A 23,349-nucleotide genomic window follows, 5' to 3' on the forward strand; every position below is an offset into this window, starting at 1 on the left:
AGTGGCAAGAGGGGCTCCCAACAAAGCAACTGCAGCCCCCTCAGAAAGTAAAAAGAAGCGGTTCAGCTGAAGATCAGGGAAGGCCAGTCCCCCCCACCCCGCGGGACAGACGGCTGGCCACAGGCTGAGTGCGCCTACCAAGGACACCCACCCGGCAACGCCCCCCCCCCAGAAATCGATCTAGCATGACCAGAACAGCTTAGGAAACAGGGGCACACCTAACCAAGCAGACCAGGTACCCCAACCAAGGGGCTTAGGAGAACTGAAGGGGGGGGGGCGGAGGAGTCAGTTCCCCTCACAAGGCCAGGAGGGATGTCGAGCTTGGGGAGGCAGGTGAGGGGCCTACACCCCAACCGAACAGAAGGAGGCCGAGCACACGCAAAGTATCCAAAGGTTTCGCAGATTGGTCGCACAATTTAAAAAAACAGAGGGAAAGACTCAGAACAGACCCTAGTTAAGGGGGGGGAGCCTCAGAAGTTTTAGATTCAGAAGCTATGGAGGAAGGAGGGGGGACCCCAATCAGACACGGAGCAAGAGACGGACAGGGATGAAGGATGTCTCCCACAGGAACAACCGGAGTGAGCGGAAGCAATAAGAGAAGTGAAGGGGGACCTGCACTCCCTGGAAGCAAGCGTGGACACGAACGAGCGAGTGCTGCAAGGCGTGGCCGATGACATGCACAAGATTAGGGATCTGATGGAGCACCTGCCCAGGGCTACCCACAATTTGGAAATTCAGACAGAAGATCTGGAGAACAGATCAAGACGAGGGAACATCAGGATGAAGTCACTTCCAGAAACAGTGGGGGAGACAGAACGTTCCCATACCATCCAGCAATTATTTGCGGACCTAGTCACCTCCCCAGACCCAGTGGAGATCAGACAGAATTCACAGAGTGGGACCAAGAAGGAACAAACCTGGGGCACGCCCACGGGATGTACTGGCGGCCATGCATGACTACATTCAAGAAAATAAATCCTTGGGAAAGCGAGATAGGAAAAAAAACTAAACTGCAAAGGGGTCCCCGTACAGCTATATCAAAACATCTCCCAGGTCACCCTTGGCAAAAGAAGAAGGATGCAGCCAGTAACACAGGAACTGATGTAAAGGGGAAACGGATCCAGATGGACGTTCCCTTTCAGGCTACTCTTCGAGCATGAAGGAAGGCAAAGGAGAATAACATCAGTGAATGAAGGTACCGCTCTTCTGGGCCTGGAGGCAGAGGCAGTCAACATCGAAGACCAGGGAACAAACAGGTCTAACCCAAGGAGAAAATCATGGGAATGGTCCACCCAGGGCACAGAGAAACGGATCGAGACAGCTGCAAGGACCAAAGGAGAGAGGAGAAACCCCTGGGAGACTCTCAAGGGTGTGGAGGGCTCTCGCAAGAATAATACAGGGCACTAAAGTGTCCCGGGGGGGCACATAACAAAACCTGAGGGGAAGGTCACGGAAGGGGTTTCTCTTGGGAGTAAGGCATGGGTTAAGAGGGACCGGCACAGGGAACGTGCTGGGAGCAGGGATGAACCCAACCCCGAGGAGGCAGAGCGGGGGGCCAGAAGGCGGTTGAGTCATCCCAGTGAGGGGGGGAAGGGATGAGGGGTGGGGGGAAGAGAGGAGGGCAGGGGTGTGAGGGGGAGAATCCTGGTCTGCACCGGCACACACACCTCGACACAGGAGACGGACACCATGCAGACCTCACATAAGATGGCCAGGCCAAACACACTAAGGGTTCTATCGCTGAACATTAAGGGCCTCCACAATAAAAAGAAAGAAGCTAGACCACTTCCTAAAGAGAAAGCCCAGATTTGGTCACTCTCCAGGAGAGACACATACACAGCAGGGACAAATTAAAGTTGAGAATCCAGGGGTACAGTAAGGTGGAACAGTCCAACGAGGCGGACAAAAAAGGGGGAGTCCTTAGAGAGATAAAAAAAGGCCTAAACTTCTCAGTGATGAACCAAATTAGAGATAGTAGGGGGCGATTCCAAGCATGGATTCTTCATGGAAGAGGGGAAACATACACACTCGCCACCCTCTACGCCCCACACGTGGGTCAGGACCGGTTTATACATTCCTCAATACAGAAAACAGAAGGGTTAGTAAAGGGGAAAATAATCCATCACAGGGTTATTTCAACCTAGCCTGGGACCCAGACAGGGACAGGAGCACAAGAATCTCCTACGCCCACAATAAACCCTCAAAAGGAGCTTAAAGAGAAAGTTGATAGATTGGCACTAGTGGACGCATGGAGAAAGAAAAGGGGGGACACAAAGGGTTATACATTTTAATCCCACATGCATAAAACTGCATTGAGAATTGACTATATGTGGGTTTCACGCAGCCTACTGGGGCAAATACCAGAGATCGAGGTGGGAGCAATACACTGTCAGAAGGGGGGGCACCCGCAGGACTTTGGAAGTGGTGATTCACAGCATATATCTTTAGGGATGATCGGGGGCGTGGCTAGTGGCCATGTAAGGAGGACGTGCTCTTCGCGAGCTCCTGAAGATCTATCCACTGATATGCTGCAAAATGAAAGCTAAACAACACTAATATACCCCAGAAACAGAAAACAGATGACTGAAGTGCTTTTGCAGCTCTGTGCTAGGTGGCCAAGCTCATAAGGACTGTAAACAGTATGTATTGCAGAGCGTGAGGGAACACCTCGGTGTGGGATGAAAATGGCAGCCGAGACCTGGAGAACAATGGCCATACGGGTGAAGTAGCGAGGCGGAGCGCTGGCTGGAGGGAACCGCTATTTCAGTTGACCGGAGGACACCAGAGCATATTATCTGCAGGGGACATCTATTGCAGCTGCGATCACTACACCATTTCGCTGCCGGAGGCGGGAAGGACCTGAAAAGGAGGCACAGCGCTGGAAACAAAAGGAGTTAGACAGCCGCGGTGGTGAAGCACCCGATTCGTTGCAGCTACGGCACAGAGGGGGCCAATGTACAGCGCCAAGTCATCGAGCCTGGAAAACATGAACTGGTGTACCCTAGAATAACTCGCTGCTGGCGGCCGTGAGGAGACCGGTGGCGGTGCGGGGCTGGCCATAGCGACGTGGCCGTGGCGGATCCCCCACCCTTGCACAGCAGACGGAGCATCGGACGAGCGGGAGACAAAGATGGAGAACCCAGCTGGTGGCAACGGCGGTAAGGAGTTGGTGGGGTGAGGGGGAACTTTATGGATTGTGCTACTATTAGACTGGGAAGAGGACCCCCACTGCCACCCCCCACCACCACTCCTGAACACAGCCGTGTATGTCATATGGGAACAATACGGGCGCCCCTTGCTGCCTAGCCCCCCCCCGTAACATCCCCAACTTGGGGGAAGAGAGCCAGCAAGACTGCTACCCACGATACAACTCGCAAGCAGCGCAGACAGTGAGCAGCGCCTTGCGCAACACCAGCGCACCAAAAGCAGACCGTAAAGGGTGGAAATAGACATCATGAGACTCTACCCATCTCACTGAGTGTTTACTTGTGAGGAGACTAAAAGATTGCCCAAATTTGGGGCGTGTGGCCCGTCTAGTGGAATAGAAGCCACAGTTCGCATTGAGGTGTTGCCGGGAAGCCCAAGCCTGACGCATCATTTTCATAAAGGTTCTGTATAAAACACAACAACCACGTTACGACCATGCCTGCACTAGAGAAACCGGATAGACAACGCAAAGCAGTGGCTGCGAGGCTACCAGAAGAGGCAAAATAGCACCACCCCAGTGGAGCCCGCAGGGCCACTGCTACACACACCTTTGGCTGAAGTAAGGGTACATATGTGGCAGTGGGGACGCACTAGAGACCCAAAGGTGTAATAGGCGGACGCAGAGTGGCAGGCGGCCGGATAACAACACTCGGCCTTTAGGATACCACTGGGCAGCCACCACAGGCACTTGCCCAACACAACACAGGCCTCTAGGCGTTGGCGGTTTGCAATGCACGCCAGACGTGGCTAAACACCTTCAAAGCACACAGAGGTCAATCCACCCCGTGTGGCCAAAATCACTTCGCAACTTGGCAACACCAACAGGCGAGATGACTTCGAAAAGTGGCAAGTCAAAACATAAACATACCATGCTGGAAACGTTCACGACCAGTGGGACAAATAGACCAGAAACAGCTGGGGGCCACAGAGAAGTATCAGGCCTCAACACCTGGAAACATGCCAGAACCAGGGAATCAACAGATCATAGAAGCCATTGTGGCACTCCAAGCCATGCTGGAGAACAAGATAGATGCTGTGGCTATCGACCTGGGATTGCTGAGACAGGATGTCCGAGCCAAAGCAGAAAGAACTGATAAGCTAGAGGCACAGGTCAGAGAGAACACTGAGGTGAGAAGGCAGACAACGAAAGAGGTGGACATACTTACACAGAAGGTGAAGCAATTGAAGATCGAGCCGAAGAAGCGGAAGGGCGGGCGTGCAGAAATAACATTCAAATTATTGGCCTGCCAGAGGGAATTGAGGGAACATACCCCCACCAACTATGTGGAGAATTTATTGATTCAGGAAATCGGTGCGGAAGATCTCACACAAGGGCTCACAATTAAGAGAGCTCACCGTTCCCTCGCTAGAAGACCCCCGCATGGGGTTCACCCTGACCTATGATAGCTAAGGTGTTGAACCACAGAGATGGAGAGAAAATTCTGGCTTTTTCGAGATCCAGGACGGACCATCCAAAGGGACTCTGCGAAGATCGCTATATACCCGGACTATACTTTTCAAGTGCAAATGCGGCGTGCATAATTTATCTATATGAAAGCGAGATTGAAGAAAGCCGGGCTGAGACATATGCTACTGTATCCGGCAAAATTGAAAGTGTTCCACAACAATAAAGCACTCTTCTTTGAGACGGCAGCAGAGGCACGAGAATGGATGGACATGGAACAAATACACGACCTGGAGGAGCAAAATCAAAGAACCCGATGACAGCAACACTGTCATCGATTTTGTTTTCAATCACTTGATATAGAGATACGGTCTAGGTGACTGAGAACTGAGCAAGGGTTGTATACTGGGAATGTTGTATTGATAAAGTAATAGCAGCACGATCCACAAAAGTTCAGAACTTATAAGGCAAAGACATGGATCCCTGGTAGTGGGACATAAATAGCGGTCCACCACCCCCCAGAAATAGTTTCGGGGATTATATTTAGCCCGCCCGTAGGGCACCAGGAGATGAGTCAAAGGACAGGGTCAAATGGCGCAGAAACGGGGAAGTCCTAGCAGGGGTTGCCCTGCTGGACGAGTTTTGTGTGTAGTTGGTTTGCAGTTGGGGTACTGAGGGGGAGCAATGAGTTGATGGGATTGGTTTGCAGTTGGGGGAGTGAGGAGTTGATGGGGAAGGTGGAGGGACGGGGGAGGGGGTGCTGGTCCACCCTGGGCTATGATAAGTACATGGATTTACGAAATCACAGCCAGACACGCTGCCCATATGGTAATTCGGGTCTCCAGACACAATGGCTGACAGGGTTTAGAGCTTGACATGGAATGTTAGAGGGTTAAATAATTACATCAAACGTCATAGAATGAGTATGTATATCAAGAGGAATAAAGTAGGGATAGCACTACTGCAGGAAACCCACCTGGATGTTCAAAAACAAAGGAAACTAGCGAAACCATAGGGATGTATACTTGTGGGCTCCACGTATTCCACCTACGCAAAAGGGGTCTTAATTTGGATAGATCCGGCCATCCCTTTTAGAGTCCTTACCACCAAAATTGACGACAAAGGTACGATGGCTCTGATACACGTAATGATAGAAAATCAGGAGATTACAATAGTAAACACATATGCGCAAACCATGATGCCACAGTGTTTTTTTCTGTCTCTGTACGCGAGACTAGGCTCCTATAGAGACAGTCTACTGCTATGGGAGGGTGATTTTAATTGTACCATTGATCCAACCAAGGTCACACGACAAACGCAGAAGATCGTGCCCAACTGCCAAAGTGTTATCTTCGCTGATGCAGCACTTCCAGCTGAAGGAGTTGTGGAGGTAACAACATGCAGATAGCAGAGAGTACTTGTATTACTCAGCCCCCCACAAAGTTCACACCAGAATAGATTACATGTTCGTGGGGGCGGAGCAGGAGCCTATGTTCGATGATATGAGATACTTAGCGAGGGTCCTGTCGGACCATGCCCCACTCACTGTCACCTGGACGGTGTTCGCTGCTAGGCCGCCCATACCTACATGGCGACTTAGGAGTGAAGCTCTGCTGGATGTAGCATTCTGTGAACAAATAAGAAAAAGCTCATTAGACTTTATGGCGACAAATGAGGGGAGTGTAAAGAAAGTAGGCAGTGTGTGGGATGCATACAAAGTAGGCATAGGCGGGGAAATGATGGCGACCTCAGGTGGTGCCCAGTAGTCTGTAGAAAATAAGCTCATGAGCATTGAGGACGAACTGCAGGTCTTGGAGAAGGAGGCAAGGGCTGACCCAGAACACACAAAAAGAGAGTTCGAACTAAGACAGGCATGTTTAGTAGAATGGGACAGGCTGGGGAGGCTCAACTATGCAAAGTGCCTGGAGAGAAGTCATGCACAGGGAGATACATCGGGTAGGATGCTTTCCTGGCTATACAAATGGGAAGTACCCAAGTCCCCCATATGTTCTATCCTCACCTCGGTTGGCAAGATAGTAAACACACAGATGGGCATAAATGCAGTTTTCTCTGAATATTACTGCATACTTTATGCTGACTCCCTGTCGGCGGCTGAAAGAGATATAGGGGATGTCCTAGGTACTATAAAAAAAAAACAGACTCGAAGAATACCAAACAGAACTATTACAAGGGCCCGTCACCTCCGAAGAAGTCCTAGCAACCATCAGGACACTCCCCTCTGGTAAGGCCCCGGGGTCCGATGGGCTAACAGGAGAGTTTTGCAAGGCATATGGGGATGCATTAGCGCCGCTCCATGCCAAGGTATTTAACGCCGCGTACGAAGAGGGCATCCTCCCGGACACCATGAGGGAAGCTGTGATCATCCAACTCTTAAAACCCGGAAAAGATGGAAAAGACTGCGGATCATACAGACCCCTGTCTATGCTAAACCAAGAAGGCAAGATCATTACAGCACTGTTGGCAAATAGACTTTGGAAGGCGATTCCCTCGTTGATTCACCGGGACCAGACAGGACATGTGCCGGGTAGAAATATCTCTGAAAACTTGCGCAGATTGCACCATGTTATCTATAGCACTGAGGGGACGGAAGGGAAGTGCGCAGTGGCGTCACTAGATGCCACTAAAGCCTTTGACTCAGTCTGCTGGAACTGGCTGTATGCCATCATGGTAAAAATGTGGGTGGGGCCTAACTTCATGAGGTGGGTTAAGCTTATATATACCGATCCGATGGCTAGGGTCAGAACCGGGAAAATGTACTCAGATAAATGGCAGCTGTACAGGGGCACGAGGCAGGCCTGCACCTTATCTCCCATGTTATATATTATCGCAGTGGAACCGGTAGCTGCCTATTTAAGACAGGAATATGGCGATGCAGGCATCGAAAAAGAAGGAGTGTCACACGTCGTGTCTATGTACGCTGACAATATGTTGCTATATTTGCAGGACCCTGAGACCATCCTACCATTTGTGCTAGAAGTGCTAGATGGGTTCAGCAAGTACACAGGGATCTGCATAAATAAGAGCAAGTCATGCCTCTTCCCTCTGGCAGCGATGGGGACAGTTGTAAAAGAAGAACTGCCAGTTCTGTCCCTCCCATGGTGCGCCGACTCCTTTAAATACTTAGGAGTAAATATCCACCATGAACCAAATATAGAGCACGCCCTAAACACAGCGAGAGCTAGAGAAGGACTGGAGAAGTCAATGAACTTCTGGAACAAGCTGCCCTTCTCTATGGTGAGGAGGGCTGCACTCATTAAAATGGTGGCACTGCCTAGGCTCATGCTTTGCTTCAGTAACCACCCGTACAACATCCCAAGACAATTCTTTCGAGACCTAGAAAAACTTTGTAGATGGCAAGAGGGGAGGTACAGAGTAGCGCTAAATGTGCTACAGAGGCCTTACGAGAAAGGAGGACTGAAAATACAGAACTTTGAGTTATACTTCCTGGCAGGTCAATTGAGACATGTAATGCAATAGGCGGCATATGAGATTACGATAGAAACGACACTCCTCCAACCGGCCGTCTCACATATGTACCTTGGAGACTTGCACTGGGCTCCTGGGAATGCGGTGAAAGACTGCCCATATTTGGCGAGGCTCGGTATCCAAATTTGGAAGAGGGCCTGCAGGATCATGGGATGCGAAGATTCGGCATCTCCACAGATCCCCATTGTGGCGGTAGTGATGGGCGAAGCATGGGGCAGCACTACCGTGCGGACCAGATGGAAACCCATTGGGGTAGCCACATTAGGGGACCTACAAAACGAACATGGGTTCTTGAAGTATGCAGAACTACAAGAGATTTCAGGCATACCCACAGGGCAATTCTTGCTGCACAGGGCGGTGCTGAGAGTAATCACTAGAAAGTGGCCTAGTGTAACGGGGGAGGAGATGTGGTGTGAGGACGTTGAGAACTTCCTTAGCGTCACCAAAGGTGGACACGAAATTTCTAGACTATATGAAGTACTATTAGGGAGCATCTCTAAGGCAGAGCTACAATGTAGGGGTAAACGGGAGGTTGAACAGAGTAAAAAATTTGAAGAAAAGGAATGGGAGACCATGGCTCAATTACCATAAAAAGGTCTCCAGAAACACCTGATTGCAATTGATACAGTTCTATAATACGAACAGAACATACCTAACACCTAAGGCCATCTCTAAGTTCAAGGGTGCAGGTACACAGGAATGTCCCAAATGCAGGGAACCAGAGGCGGGGATGACTCCCATGTTTTGGGGATGTTGGGAGATATGAAGGTTCTGGGACCAGTTAACAGAGAACCGCCCGAGGCGGGGTAAATTTGGACACACAAGCCCCCGAGGCATGCATGTTGGGCAGATGTAAGAGGAGCTCCAGAAACAAACCATTGAAAAAACTTAAAGATTTAATGTACATACTGGCCAAACGACGCATAGCCATGAGGTGGAAGGACGCACAGGAACCGAGTGTTGCCAGGTGGTGGGAGGACTTGAAGAAATAGGTGGCAGCGGAAACAGGAGTGTGCGAAAATGGGCTGCGTGAGCAGAAAGTGGACATGAGCACAGGTATACAGCAGTGGGTGGCATTGACTGTGCCCTTGTTTAGCCCACAGAGCGAAGATGTGATCAAATAAAGAAGCACGTGGTGCACAGAAAGAGAAGTATGGACCCATTGAACAGGACCATTTAATGCGTAGTCTGCGGGATGGAAGGGGGGTTGGGAGGTTGGGGGGATGGGTATGTGAAAAGGTTGAATTGATGTAGATGTTACATTGGTTGGTTGTTAAAAGAAAATAAGAAAAAATTTTAAAAAATCTTTAGGGACGATCAGCGGAGAGAAGCTAGGGGAGGAAACAGAGGAATTCTATCAACACAGTGAAAGCCCCAACATCAACCCCTGCGTGGTATGGTATGCCTTCAAAGCTACGTTAAGAGGGAAAAATTATAAGTTACTCACCGTAGTGACTAACGTACTCTTAGCCCCCTTTCCTCCATACTGCATGGGCGTCCCTTTCTAGGGACGGGAGACGGAACCTTTTTCACCAGAAAAACCTTCTTCCCCTTTAAATTTAGAGGCGGTGCGGCCCTGGGAGCATGCACTGCCCCGACTCTGCCCTCCGGCGCCACACCTCAGTCCCCATAGATGCGTCGACAATAGATGAACATTGCCTAATGACAACAGTTTTATTAGGTGGGAAGATGGCGGGATGTATGGAGGAAAGAGAACTCAGAGTACGTTAGTCATTACGGTGAGTAACTTTTAATTACTCTTTCGTCCCGTAACCTTTCCTCCATACTGCATGGGCGCTTACAACTGAATGTAGCCCCAGGGTGGAGAGGAGACCCTCCTTAAGCAAATAGGTTCTTAAGAACTGCCTGTCCGAAAGCCATGTCTGATCTACAGCCGGCGTCCAAACACTAGTGCTTGCAGAATGCCGAAGGGGTGGCCCATGTTTCCCGCCCTGCTTATGACTTGCCAGGGGACATGCCGCTGGAATGCGATGGCCGTTGCCTTGGCTCTGACCGCGTGGGCGTGCATGTTGGCCGGCAGTGGCTTATGCTGTCCCTCGTAAGCTTCTTTGATGGCCGAGACCATCCAACGGGCTATGGAGGCCTGATACCCCGGTCTTGATCCGCCGAAGGTGACAAACAGTGCGTCTGACTTGCGGAAGCCCTTGGTCCCGTCTAAGTAGAATTTCAGGGCATGCCTGACATCTAGGCAGTGGCGAACTCTCTGTGCCTCGTCCTTAGGCTCAGCAAAAATGTAGGCAGCACTATTTCCTCGTTCAGATGGAAAACAGAAGGCACCTTAAGTAGGAATGCTGGGCGTGTCCGCAGGACTACTTTATCCTTGTGAAACGTAGTACAGGGCTCTGAGGCGACCAGCACCTGGATTTGCTGAATCTGCGAGCTGAGGTGAGGCCGACTAGTAAGGCCGTCTTAATGGTGACTAGCCTGATGTCCGCAGATGCCACTGGCTCAAAAGGTTTGTGTGCCAGGGCTCTCAAAACTAAGTTAAGGTTCCACACAGGGTGTGGCCTCTTGATGGGCGGGTAGAGTCTGGTGAGTCCTGTTAAATGCTTCTTGACAACCGGGTTGGAAGAGGAGAACACCTCTTCCTCTGATTTTCTTTAGGCCCCAAAGACCACCAAGTAGATGCAGCAAGTATCCACCTGCACGACAGAGTGGGCGAGGTGCGCCAAGAAGGAGAGCACATCCTCCAATGTACACGACAGAGGGTTGATATCTTTAGTCTGCCCAGTGGCAGAACCTATTCCACTTGCTCTTATACTGGGACCTGGTAGCTTTGCTCCTAGCCCCCTGTATGATCTCTAGATTAGCCTGGAAAAGACTGAGGTGACCTAGCGTGATCTGCTCAGGAACTACGCTGTGAGGGCTAGTTTCTGTGGCACGGGGTGGATGACCCTGCCCCCCTGCTGCACCAGAAGATGTACTGGGCCTGTCAGAAGGTGAATGGGGGGGGGTCCCTCTGATAGGCTGAGTAGCTCTGAGAACCATGGTCTGGCTGGGCACCATGGAGTTATTAGAATGACGCTGAGGTTACGCGACTCCTTGATCTTGCATATCACCCTGTGTATCAGCGGTGTGGGCAGGAAGGCGTATGCTGTCATGCTGTTCCACTGGTTCTGAAATGCGTCGCCCAGGGAGCTGTTGCCCTGTCCCTGCCAGGAGGCGAACTGTTGGCACTTCCTGTTGTCCCAGGTGGCAAAGAGGTCCACCAGGGGTGCCCCCATCTGCTGAAGATCTCCTGCAGTACGAGGTTGTTAAGCTGCCACTCGTAATTGTCCGCTCCCAGTCTATTGAGCCTGTCCACCTCCAGGTTGGATGCCCCCGGAAGGTGGACGGCCGTGAGGCAGATGTTGTTCTCCAGGGCCCATTCCCACATGCTGACTGCCAGCCTGCACAGTGGAGGGGACTGGTACCTCCCTGCTTGTTGACATAGAAGATGCTGGTTGAGTGGTCTGTCTGAATGAGGACGACCTTGCCCTCGATAATCGAAAGGAAGGCTCCGAGAGCTAGCCAGATGGCCTTCAGTTCCAGCAAATTGATGTGGTACTCCTGCCGGGTCCAGGTGCCATGGACACAGTGTTCGTCCAAGGTGGCCCCCCATTCCTTGGGAGAGGAGTCCGTAGTGATGGTGAGCTGTGGGGTAGGTTGCTGGAAGGGCCTGCCCCACCACAGGTTGCAGTCCCTGGACCACCAAGTGAGGTCCGGGTGAAGAGGAGGAGGAATGTTGATCATCTCCGCCTGAGAGCCCCGCTCCCGATTCTATGATGCTGCGAAGTGCAGCTGTATCCTCCTCATCCTGAGTCTCATGTGGGGGACAGCCAGTAGGACCTCTACAATGAGACCCAGTAGGTGTTGGTACCACCAGGCCGAGGTCATTTGCTCTGAGGAAGTGCGCAGTGGCCCTCTTGATGGCCGTGATCTTGTCGTCCGAAGGAAAAACTCTCTCGGAGCACGTGTCCCAGATGAGCCCCAAGAAGGTCAGACTCTGTGTGGGCTGCAGCTGCGACTTCTTGAGATTGAGCAAAAAGCCCAGATCGTGCAGTGTGTTCATAAGAGCACGTTGCACCGCTTCCGGAGATGAAGCCTTGACGAGCCAGTCGTCGAGGTAGGGGTATATGTGGTTGCCCTGAGGAGGGCCACCACTGTATTCATCAGCCTGGTAAAGACCCTGGGGGCCGAGTTGAGGCAAAAGGGAAGCACCTTGTATTGGAAATGGTAGCCCATGATCCTGAATCGTAGAAAAGAACGACAAGGCTGCCAAATCAGGACATGCAAGTACGTGTCCTTCAGATCCAGGGAGCACATCTAGTCTCCCTTGCACAATGTCTCTGCTATTAAAGCAGACGTAACCATCTGGAATTTTTGTAGAGGTAGGGAGAGGTTGAGGGTGGAAAGGTCAAGCACAACTCTCAGGCCCGCCTGGTTCTTCTTCTGAATGGGGAAAATCCTGGAGTAGATGACCAAGCTTCGCTGGGAGGACAGGACTTCCTCCACTGCCTGGCTTCCTCCACTGCCTAGCTCTCGACGAGGGACCGGATCTCTGCCAAAAGAGTTGCTGTCCCAATCTGTGGGAGTGGAGGAGGGAGGAGAGCCTGGGATGGGCAGGCACTACCCGGTGGATACTACGGAGAGGATACAGGGGTTCGTGAAATTCTGGTGCCAGAAGTGTGCACGGAGAGCAAGCCTGGAGACACGTGGACCCGGAGGGGCGTGTCATGCTTTTTTTCCCTCTGAGGAGGGGGACTGGAAAAAGCCCTTTCTCTCCCCCCCACTTTTTGTTGCTTGTGCTGATGTTGGGTCAGCGAGCGGTCCGGCTGCTTGGACCTCCGCTCCAGGAAGCCGCGTAACCCTCTGTATGAACGCCCCTTGTCCGAGTTCTGCTGTGACTGGGTTTACGTTTTGAGGGTGGTCTTTCTAAGGATGGATAAAGACTTCGCCATCGTGAGCGGTTTTTCGTTTTGTCCAGCTCCTCGTCCGTAGTGGAGTGGAAGAGGCCACCGCCCCTTGAATGGCAGGTATAAGAAGGCACAGTAGCACACTACTTGCTGATTTCAAAACATCCTTTTTCGCAACAATGGCGTTTAGAAGTATATAAGAATTTATCAAATGCAAGTATCAGTGTGCAAATGTTGATTGAAAATCCAACACAAGCCAAAAAGAAATTGTACAAACACACTTGGATTGTGAACACAGATAAATGTATTACATATAACTATTTTTCCATCACATTATTTGGACAAAAGAGGCATCGCCAAATGTCGGGTTATCTGGTCAAATTTCCATCGCCATATATAAGAAATAAGTACTTACGATTCAGGCTAAACTTATGGCCCACAAATGACATTTTGGCTAGAAGAAAACAAATATCCATTGAGCAAAATTTCTGTCGTTTTTGCAAAAACAATGAGCAGAAAGAGTCTCTTGCCCCAATTTAGAGTAGCAAAGAAATGTACTCTTCTCAAATATATTAAATATCTAGGTACCGACTAGTCATGAAGACATATGGCGACGTCTCTTTTCCAGCACAAAATTTTCTGTGAGGAAAGCGATTGTCCATTTTTTAATCGATTTATTTCCAGATTAACTTTGATAACTTACATGAGAATCTGTAAAATGCAAATTCACACAGTGATAATTGTAAATAGGAATGTATGATCTATGATAAAAAAAAGTTGTAGTGTAAATACGTATGTATGAGTTATGAAAAACATGATGCAATATTGTAAATATAAATGGAAAATTTGAAAGGTTGAATAAAATCAGCCAAACAAATAAAAAAAAAAAAAAAAAAAAAAAGATGCATTCCTGGACATCCGGGTTAAATTTCGTAGCACAGAGCCACGCCCTTCTTCTCATGTCCGTGGCAATGCAGATGGCCCGGCCAGGTGTCAATGTGGGCCATGAAGTCTTGTGCCACCATCTTGGCCTCTGCCAGTCCCGTCCTGAATCGTGATTGGCTCTGCGCCGGAAGCTCTGGGAGGAAATCTGCAATTTCCTGCCAAAGCCTCTGGTTAACGGCTGCCAGCATGGCATCTGCGTTGGCTTGATGAAGATGCAGGGATGCGATGGAATCCAGCTTCTTTGCGTATGCCTCCAAGATCTTCTCCTCCTGCCTAGCAGCGCCACAGAGGCCGAGGGCGACTGAGGCTTGGAGTATAGCGATGGCACAGCGATCACAGAGGAGTGCGGCTGAGGGTGGGCCGATAGCAAGAGTGTATCCCCCTCCATCTGCCTGTACTTGGCGTCCAGGCGTCAACTGACCGGCTGGACCGAGTGGGGATTGAGCCAGCCCTGTTTTAACAAGGCGACGCCGTCATTCTGCATCAGGATCCCCGTTCTCGCTGCGGGACGTAGCGTGAGGAATTCGTGAGCACCCCCTCTGATGGTTGCTTGATCTCAGGTTGAGGAATGCCCAAGTACCCTACCAGCCCTTCAAGACGTTCGTGGAAGGCATTGGCTAGGAGTGTGTCAGGGTCCTCTTCCTCATCTGTGTCCACCTGCAGGTCCGGTTGGTACGGCACTGGTGGAGAGGTGCTGGGAGCCCGAAGACTGAGGTGTGGAGACTGCAGCCGGAGCGGGTAGCAGAGGCTGCACAGGGGCCAGGGACGCCCGAGCTGGGGCCTGCGGCGCCAGAGCCATTGGCGGGAGCACGTCCCTAATGGCGTCCCTGAGGATGACCACCATCCGAGGAGATTTCATGAGCCCGAAGAACTTTTTAAAAAAATCTGTCCTCACAGGCCGGAGGGGTGGTAGGTCATATTGACGGGGCAGCGGGAGGCTGCTGGAGCCATTGCATACCCTGCCCATATGGACGCAGCAGGAACCTGCCCTACGCAAATGAAGGATAGGTTGTAGGCCACATACCTGGTTGATACCAGTCCCACCTTGACACTCGTTCCTCCACCTGCTCCCTTCTATGGTGCGGTATAGGGCGGGTGGTCCGTAATGTGCGGCACAGCGGCCATCTTGGCGAGCTGCCTTTCACGTGCCTGCATCGCGTTGCTTGTCTCACTGGGCCCAGCCCCTTCCAGTACTCGAGTGTGGATCATGAGGCCTACCCTGCTCTTCAGGCCGAGACCTGGTAGGCGTTTCACCCTCAGCGGATCTGCCGGTAGCACTGCGTATAGGCGCCCCCTCAGACATGCTAGTACTCGGGTGTAGCCCCTTGGGTGAAGATCTGGTAAAAGAACCATCCGGTCCCTCAGCACTGTCACCGGGAGGATTTACTGGCCACTCGGCCTGCAGGCCGGTAGCGGTCTTAGCCTCGGTACTCGTGCTGGTATGAGCACCTGAGCGGTTCCTCCCATGCGGGTGAGTCCCTGGAAAGGAGTTTCCCTTGCGGGGTGCGTTGGAAAAGAGTGGCACTACCTATGGGCCTGGATCTATGATGGACGAAGTCCTCCAGGTCCTCTGGAGGCGATCTCTGGAAGAGCTCCCTCCACCTGGCAAGTCTGTTCTTCAGAGACCTTGAGAAAAGCGTGTTGCACGCGGTACAAGCTTGCTAGACGTGGTCTGCGCCAAGGCAATGTAGTCAGAAGGCGTGGTGGTCTGAACTTGGAAAGAGCCTGTCGCAGGATGGACACCTGCTGAACCCTGTAGAAGTCGCCATGCGCCGGGGAGGAGCGGCCTGAGTACAGAGTACATGAATGATAAAAAGACAAAAAGACAGAAGAGATGAAGTATCCGCACGTGTAATTACATGGCCGAAGCCAAACCCAGCCCGTTCCCGTCGACACGGAAAAGGGGACTGAGGTGTGGCGGCGGAGTCAGGACAGCGCATGCTCCCAGGACCGCACCCCTGCGTGCCTCTAAATTTAAAGGGGAAGAAGGTTTTTTTCTGGATAAAAAGGTTCTGTCTTCCGTCCCGAGGAATGGACACGCATGCAGTATGGAGGAAAGGGGACGGGATGTAAGAGTATAATCGGGATTAAGGTCAGGAAAGATAGAGAGCTTAGTGGTATGGAAGAGGAGCTAGAATCCGAACTGAAGATGGTGATGCTTAGAATGGCATCGGAAACGAGTGGAGAAATTAGAAGAGAGTATAGGGCAATTAGAGGCCAACTTGAAACCATGCAGACCAGACTACCGGATCGTTCGCTTGCCTACCTCTGACAAAGGTACTACGTGAAAGCAGAAAGCAAACAAAGCCGAGAAACTAATGGTGGGAATGCAAAAAAGGGAAAAAAGAAATTATCCTAAAACTAAGAAAAACAGCCGGGGCGAATGCTCCAATACTCCGGCGATTAAGAGGGAATTCGTAGCCTTCTACTCCACCTTATACAAGTCGGACAACCGACCCTCTAGAGCCCAAAGGGAATACCCGAAGGGCTGTGACCTACCTAACCTTACACGCCAGGAGAGGGAGGAATTGGAGAAACCCATCATACTAAAAGAGGTAAAGAAAGCTATCACTTCACTACCAACCAATAAAGCCCCAGGCCCTGACGGCTACACAACCGAGTTCTATAAAACCTTTAAAGACCAGCTCAATGCCCCCCCCACCCCAACGGCCCTCTGTAATCAAGTTGTGGATGGGGAAGGGATATCCCCCACTATGGAAGAAGCAAAAGTGATGCTCCTCCCCAAACCAGGCAAAGACACCACTGCGTGCGGCTCTTACAGACCGATGGCGCTAATAAACACGGATGCCAAAATCTACACCAAGATTTTGGCTAACAGAATAGAGCACTTGTTACCAGCTGCTGGTGGATCCCGACCAGTCAGGGTTCATCAAAGGCAGGCAGACACATGACAACATCCGTAGAATAGCCCACCTTATCAGAAAAGCTAACAAACCCCACACTCCCATTTTGTTAATTGAGCTGGACGCGGAGAAAGTGTTCAACAGGGTAGAGTGGCGCTTTCTACTACACACCATGGAAAAGATGGGCTGTGGGGAGGCTTTTCTAAAAATAATCTTCACCAATTACCGCAACCCATCCATGCGCCTCCAAGTCAACTGGGAACTTTTGGCCCCGGTAAGGGTGTCTAGGGGAACCAAACAGGGTTGCCCCCTCTCACAGCTCCTCTATGCACTTCATCTTGAACCGCTACTGAACAGAATAAGAGATGCTAAGGAAATAGAGGGTATCCCATTTGGCAAGTAAGCACACCAAGTCGCAGCATTTGCTGATGATATGTTGCTAACGGTTACAACCCTGGAGACATCCCTTAGAGCCATACATGAGACACCGGCCCTCTTCGGAGAGGTAGCAGGCCTGAAAGTAAATAGCAGCAAATCAGAGATTCTGAACCTCTCAATCGCACAGGATAGAGAAAAGCCACTGAAGTGGGTGTTCCCATACACTTGGGCATCCAATAGCATCATGTACCTGGGGGTGAGAACCACCAGACAAATTGACCAGCTCTTTGCAGCATGCTATCCACCCCTACTGGCCACCATTAAGAACTAGTCAGTTTCCTGGGGCCCTCATGTATGGGGAGAGTCAATGTTCTGAAAATGTCCATATTGCCAAAGTTTTTATGCACCTTCATGACCCTCCCCATAGGAGACCCCAAGACATACTTTAAGTTTAAGGCCATTCGAAGTATTACCAACAATTTCATTTGGGCTCGGAAAAAACATAGAATAGCAGGCACAATCATGAAGCTGCCAAGTCAAAAGGGAGGAATGGGTGAACCAGACCTTAAGGTGTACTACCAAGCGGCACAGATCAAAATAATTAGGGATTGGTGCAGGGACGAAAGAGGGAAAAGGAAAAGGAGAGAGCAGTGATGGGGCGGGGACTGTCTGGAAAACATTCTCTGGCTACCAAAAGAAGAAAAGCCCCCCCCAATATGTACTGCAGTGACATCGAGAACCTGGTGGCTAACACCTGGGACATGCTGGTAAAAGAATCTAACCTGACCGGCTTCCCCAAGCCAATTAGCCCTATTTTCGGAAACCCACAATTTACACTGGGTCTCGCAGGCCACAACTGCCAGAGATGGCAAGAGGGGGGCTGCCACAAAATTCGAGATATGTGCGTGGGGCAAGGGGGAGATTAAAACCTTCTCCTAGTGCAAGGGGGACTTTGGTCTGGGAGAAGAAGAAATATACCAATACGTCCAGCTACAACACTGGATACTGCATCCCACCGTTATGGAGGCGACGACCAGAGAGTTAACCCTGTTCAAGAAATATATAACTTCCAATATAGGAGACAGCCATCTGGTGGGAGATCTTTATGGGCTCATCAAGGACGGAGAAGAGGTTGAAGCTAGGCACTTCATGGCTAACTGAAAGAGGGAGGGGGAATAGGCCATAGGCGCAGACCGCTGCAGGGAACTATGGTCAACTATCCCCAGACTTGCTAAATCGTTAAAAATACAGGCAATATGGTTGAAAATGATGCATCAGTGGCAAATTACCCCAGCTAGGTTAGCAACATTCTCCCGTTCGAGCTCTACACTTTTATGGAGGGAATGTGGAGGGGAAGGGACTTGGAGACACGTCTGGTGGTAATGCCCAAAGATCAAACGATTCTTGGACACAATACAGGTCGCGGTCAAAGACATATTGGGAGTGCACCCATGGGCTAAAAGGGGTTTGTTCATCCTGCTGCTGGGGGGAGAGCTGGAATCACTAGCCATAAGGGCCCAGTGCAAAGTGTATGTGACTCTGGTCTTGGCAGGGGCCTTGGTAACTGCCTCGCATTGGAAGTCTAAGGCCGAGCCTACGGAACGCAAATGGATAGGAAAAGTGTGGGAGTTTGTGACTATGGAGTGGGTCTCCTACTCGCTCATGGGAGACCATCAGAAATTCTGCATTGATTGGGTCCTTGTGATGAACTTCCTTATGCAGGATGCCAAGGGAGCTTGGTGCCCAAAAAGGGGACGGCTTCTGGACCTGATATGAAGAATCAGACCACATCATGGTTGGGCAAGGATCCATCGGGTCCATCTTAGGCCTACGGACAAGTAAGGGGAAGAGACGAAGGTTTATGGAAAAAGAGGTCTGTAAGACTCATCAACCACAGAAGAGGGAGAAACTGGAGGGGGCAGGACCAGGGCGGGGTGGAGGGAAAGGCAGGGGGGCCAGGGGAGGGGATTAATCATAAAGTTGCTAAACAGTGTTATGTTTGTCTCAAATGCCAATAAAAAGTTAAATGCAACAAACAACATATGGACAGTGTTTGCAGGGACCATAGAGAACACTGAAGCAACAGAATGTGGGAGCAAATTACCTGCAGGTAGAGCCAAAAGGTAATGCATGAAGCATAAAGCACCTGCTCAGGCAGGAGAACCCAGACAGAGAGAAGACACAGAGGAATAACATTCAAGGGGACAGCAGAAGGCGTGTTAGTGCAAAAACGAACAGGTGTTGTCCTTGTATGGCCGTGGGAGGAAAACAAATGTTTTGTACTACAACTCGCATGATCCCACGAAATTGGCCATACGGTTTATAGATAATGGGAATTGCAGTCCACAACATATGGTGAACCCTTAATTATCAAACAAAAATAGGGACTCGAGGTTCAATTAAAGACCGACCATACCTGGGAAACAGCCATATATAGGTAAACTATGATGTCGGCATTCAAATGCATCAATTCAGGTGTAAGGAAGAGCAGAACAGGGACAACTATTGCATACTAACACCAAAAAATGGTAGAACCATTCAGCTCACACTTGGAAGTGAAAAGATTCAATTCACTTCTATATGCATATTATAAGAATACATTTAACATTCTTCATAAAAACTCCCATATGGATAATAAAATCTATTAACATATGTCAAATTGAAGAAAATTATTAGAAAAACACAGACATAAATAAACAATTTATAATCCTATTCACAGTGCCCAATATAACCGACCCAAGAACACTCATACCACCGAAATACTCCATCCATAGTACACTCAATCAACTACACCATACTATCAGTCCAAAATATTTTTTTAAAAACAGACCTACAAAATTAATATCATATAACAAAAAACGTAATCACCCAAAGTGATACACTAACTAAAATAAATAAGCATACTATAACCAGTGGCAAAAATAACACTGTTAAATCTGATGTTCTTAGCGACTGGAGCACCTAATCACAGCTTATTACATCAGTTTATCAATGTATTCATGACAAAAAAGAGAGAGACCCGACATGTTTCTTTCCATATTCATTATTGGTTAATTTTGTGGAAATTCATCAGAGGTTCCGAAGTCTGAAGTATTCGAAGGAGAATGATATTGAGCTGTTAAAATACACCAATGACTGCTGCCTTGTCCTTACACCTAAACAGAGAAGCCTTCCCCCGGTGTATATTAATGGAGACTCATGCATACTTCCCCCACATCCATATAGAGCTAACCAGAAAATAAACCTGAAGATAGGCAAAACCAACCAACATGGCATTTTTGCCACCATGATACCCGGTACAAAGGTACCAAATATCCAACCACATGAACACCACCGGCCAGATACTTGTAGGTTTTGGCTACCAAGCATGACAGCTCACCACAGATATGTCATTCATAGCTACCTTCACCCTTCCCTTTAAGTATCATGAGAAAGACAATAAACAAGAAAAAACAGTGAACCCAAGATGCCACAGCAACCAGCAGCAGGTAAAGAATCCCAGTTCTCTGCAAAATGAATGCCTAGTCAGAAATCAACACCGCCTCTACCCGCCAGCCATACAAAGGCCAATTGGTAACTGATGCTTGTTGGGGGGGACATTGTGACAAATAAGTTGTTCGAAATTAAGAATGAGAAAACAGTTAGCAATAAAATATTGAAATAGTTATGCAATATTAAATGAAAAAGAAAACTGATTATAATCTCAAAATGAATAGTTTTACTCTGTCAAAAAAACAACACATTAGTATGAAATTGTGTAATGTCATATGGTATGTTTCTATTGAAAATTGTTTTGGCTGTGGGGGGTTAGGGCAAGGGGCGTGAAAAGATACACCCCTCTGGCAACCGGTTTTTGCAAAAATATTGTTTATAAATGTTTCAACTGTGATTTTGTTCAGAAAGACAATTTTTAACAGAAGATTAACTTCAACCATTTTAAGGACAATGCGATTTCAGGTGTGGTGTTGTGCTTTAAATAAATGTTTGACTACTGAGTCCATTAGAATGAAAGCAACATTTTTGCACAAATGATTTCAAATACATTTGTTTACACAGTTGACTTTTCAAACAATAAGTTTTGATCACCTAGAAGTGACATTCCAGAATATTTACAATAAGAAATAAACTAATATGTAAAATAATATTTACAAAAGTTCATGCATCATTATGTCCGTCCCCCACATATGCCATACATTTATGAAAATACATTTATAAAGTGTCCAGAAATTACCATTTCTTGGCTATTTTCTTGCGCACATTCAGAAGCAGCGCTCATTGTGTCTGGAGAGGATCCATTCTCGTTTTGTAATGATCCATCTGCAGTTTCTGTTGAGCTTTGGAAATTGTTTGCTGAAGCTATTCCAATATCTGCATTGTCAAATAAATAAGGCTTAATATCCCACAAAACTAATTTTGTATGAAAGAGATGCAAATAAATAATCTACAGCAAATTTAATAACGTCCTATGAAAGCACTACAAATGTGTTGCACAAAAGGACAGTTTACCTTCCTTGACAAAAAGCATTTCACATGGAAGTGCAAATTAAATTATAAGCTGCCTTTCACAAAACTATTGGCCAATGGCTCAAGAATTGGTTGAGCCGCAAAGAGAATAAGAAATGGATTGTGATCATAGAAAGTACACAGTATAAAGTAAAAATAAAAAAAGGCACATCCACAGGAGTGGTGCAAGCCGGTTAAAGCTAAGGATCTGGGCTTGCACCTTCTTTCCTACCTGCATCATTCCCCCAGCCGCCATATGGTTTTTTGCTGGTGTCTCGGATCCAGATTCCCCTTGCAGACCCACCACCCTTCCAGAAACAACAGATCACCCATTGTTACCTGCTTCGGATTCCCCCAGCTGTTGCGCTTAATCCACTCCTTGGCTGAATTGAAAGAGCCTGTATCCTCAGCAGCAGTCTTTGTTAGTTGTTTTTTATTTGTTGTTTTTTTACTTTCGGGAATTGGCACTTGTTTACACCAATTTCCCGTTGTAAAACAAAGGAATATTAACACGTCAAATGGCGACCTAGGGTGTTATCTCAGCCTGGAGTAGGCTTCGGTGGGAACAGTCCCGAGCGCTTGCCGAGGCTGGGGTTGGGGGGCTGTTACCACCGAAGCCTGCCCATGGCCTTGGTGGTTAATACCACAATAAAAGGGATCACACTGGTACCAGTATAGGTTAATGGTTTGTAAATTACCCAATTGAGCGCACATAATGCATTTTTGGTAAATGTAATCATGAGACCATATTGGAAAAGGGAGACACAATGAGACAGAAAAGGAATACTGGTGGAAATAGAAATTACAAAACCAAACTGAAGCAGATATTTGGATTTATGCAAATTCAGCTAACTAGAACCTTCTTCTTCTTCTTTTCTCTCTCTAGTGGAAGCTGCGGAGTATTACAGTTTGTTTTTCGAAACTCAAAAATGGGCGTCGACACAGGGCGCGCCAGTAATACTATCCCTAGTGTGACGTCCACTGTACCCAAGATCCCTCACGCATCTAGGATCCTCAGATTGTATTTCTTCTGACTTGAGGTAGCATGAGGAGTAGCGGGAGTACAGATAATCCAAGCAGATAGATAGAAAGGTAAGACTACAAGCAACCATGCGCCTTCTCTCAGAGGGGAGGAAGGGTGGGTCGCATGTGAATCTAAGCAGATACAAGCATCAGAAATACGATTACGGTGAGTAATGTATCCCTTCTGAGGCTTGTGGAATCGGCTTAGATCACATGCTGTGCATAGATTAGCGAGCAGTAGCTGAAGAAGGAGGTGGGATATGAGAAGGCTCATGAGCAAATAAGTGTCTTAGAACCGCTTGTCCCACTTGTGTATCTGCCTTGGAATGGGTTTCAATGCAGTAATGCTGAGTAAAAGTGTGAATAGAGCTCCAAGTAGCTGCTTTGCAAATGGTGTCAAGGGGTACATTTGCAATGAAAGCCAGAGTGGCCCCAATGCCTCTAGTAGAGTGGGCTCTTGGCGTGAAAGGCAGAGTTCTTTCAGAGAGTGAGTAACACAGCTGGATATAGTTAATAATCCACTTTGAGATGGCACCTTTAGAGACGCGATCCCCCTCTCTGCCTGTAGCTACGGAGATAAACAGTTGATCTGTTTTTCTTA

General features: G+C 48.9%; 1 protein-coding gene across 2 annotated transcripts in view; it reads right to left on the reverse strand.

Moving 5' to 3' along the window:
- BLTP3B (bridge-like lipid transfer protein family member 3B) overlaps nucleotides 1-23,349 on the reverse strand; it is a 2,399,137-nt gene that overhangs the window by 468,816 nt on the left and 1,906,972 nt on the right. For both annotated transcript variants that reach the window (XM_069629381.1, XM_069629382.1), the window contains exon 16: nucleotides 21,454-21,590. In XM_069629381.1, coding sequence (XP_069485482.1) covers nucleotides 21,454-21,590 — 137 coding nt within the window. The remainder of the gene's footprint in view (nucleotides 1-21,453; nucleotides 21,591-23,349) is intronic.

Source organism: Ambystoma mexicanum, chromosome 12 (assembly GCF_040938575.1).
Source record: "Ambystoma mexicanum isolate Mex_15411 chromosome 12, UKY_AmexF1_1, whole genome shotgun sequence".
Classification (NCBI taxonomy): Eukaryota; Metazoa; Chordata; class Amphibia; order Caudata; family Ambystomatidae; genus Ambystoma; species Ambystoma mexicanum.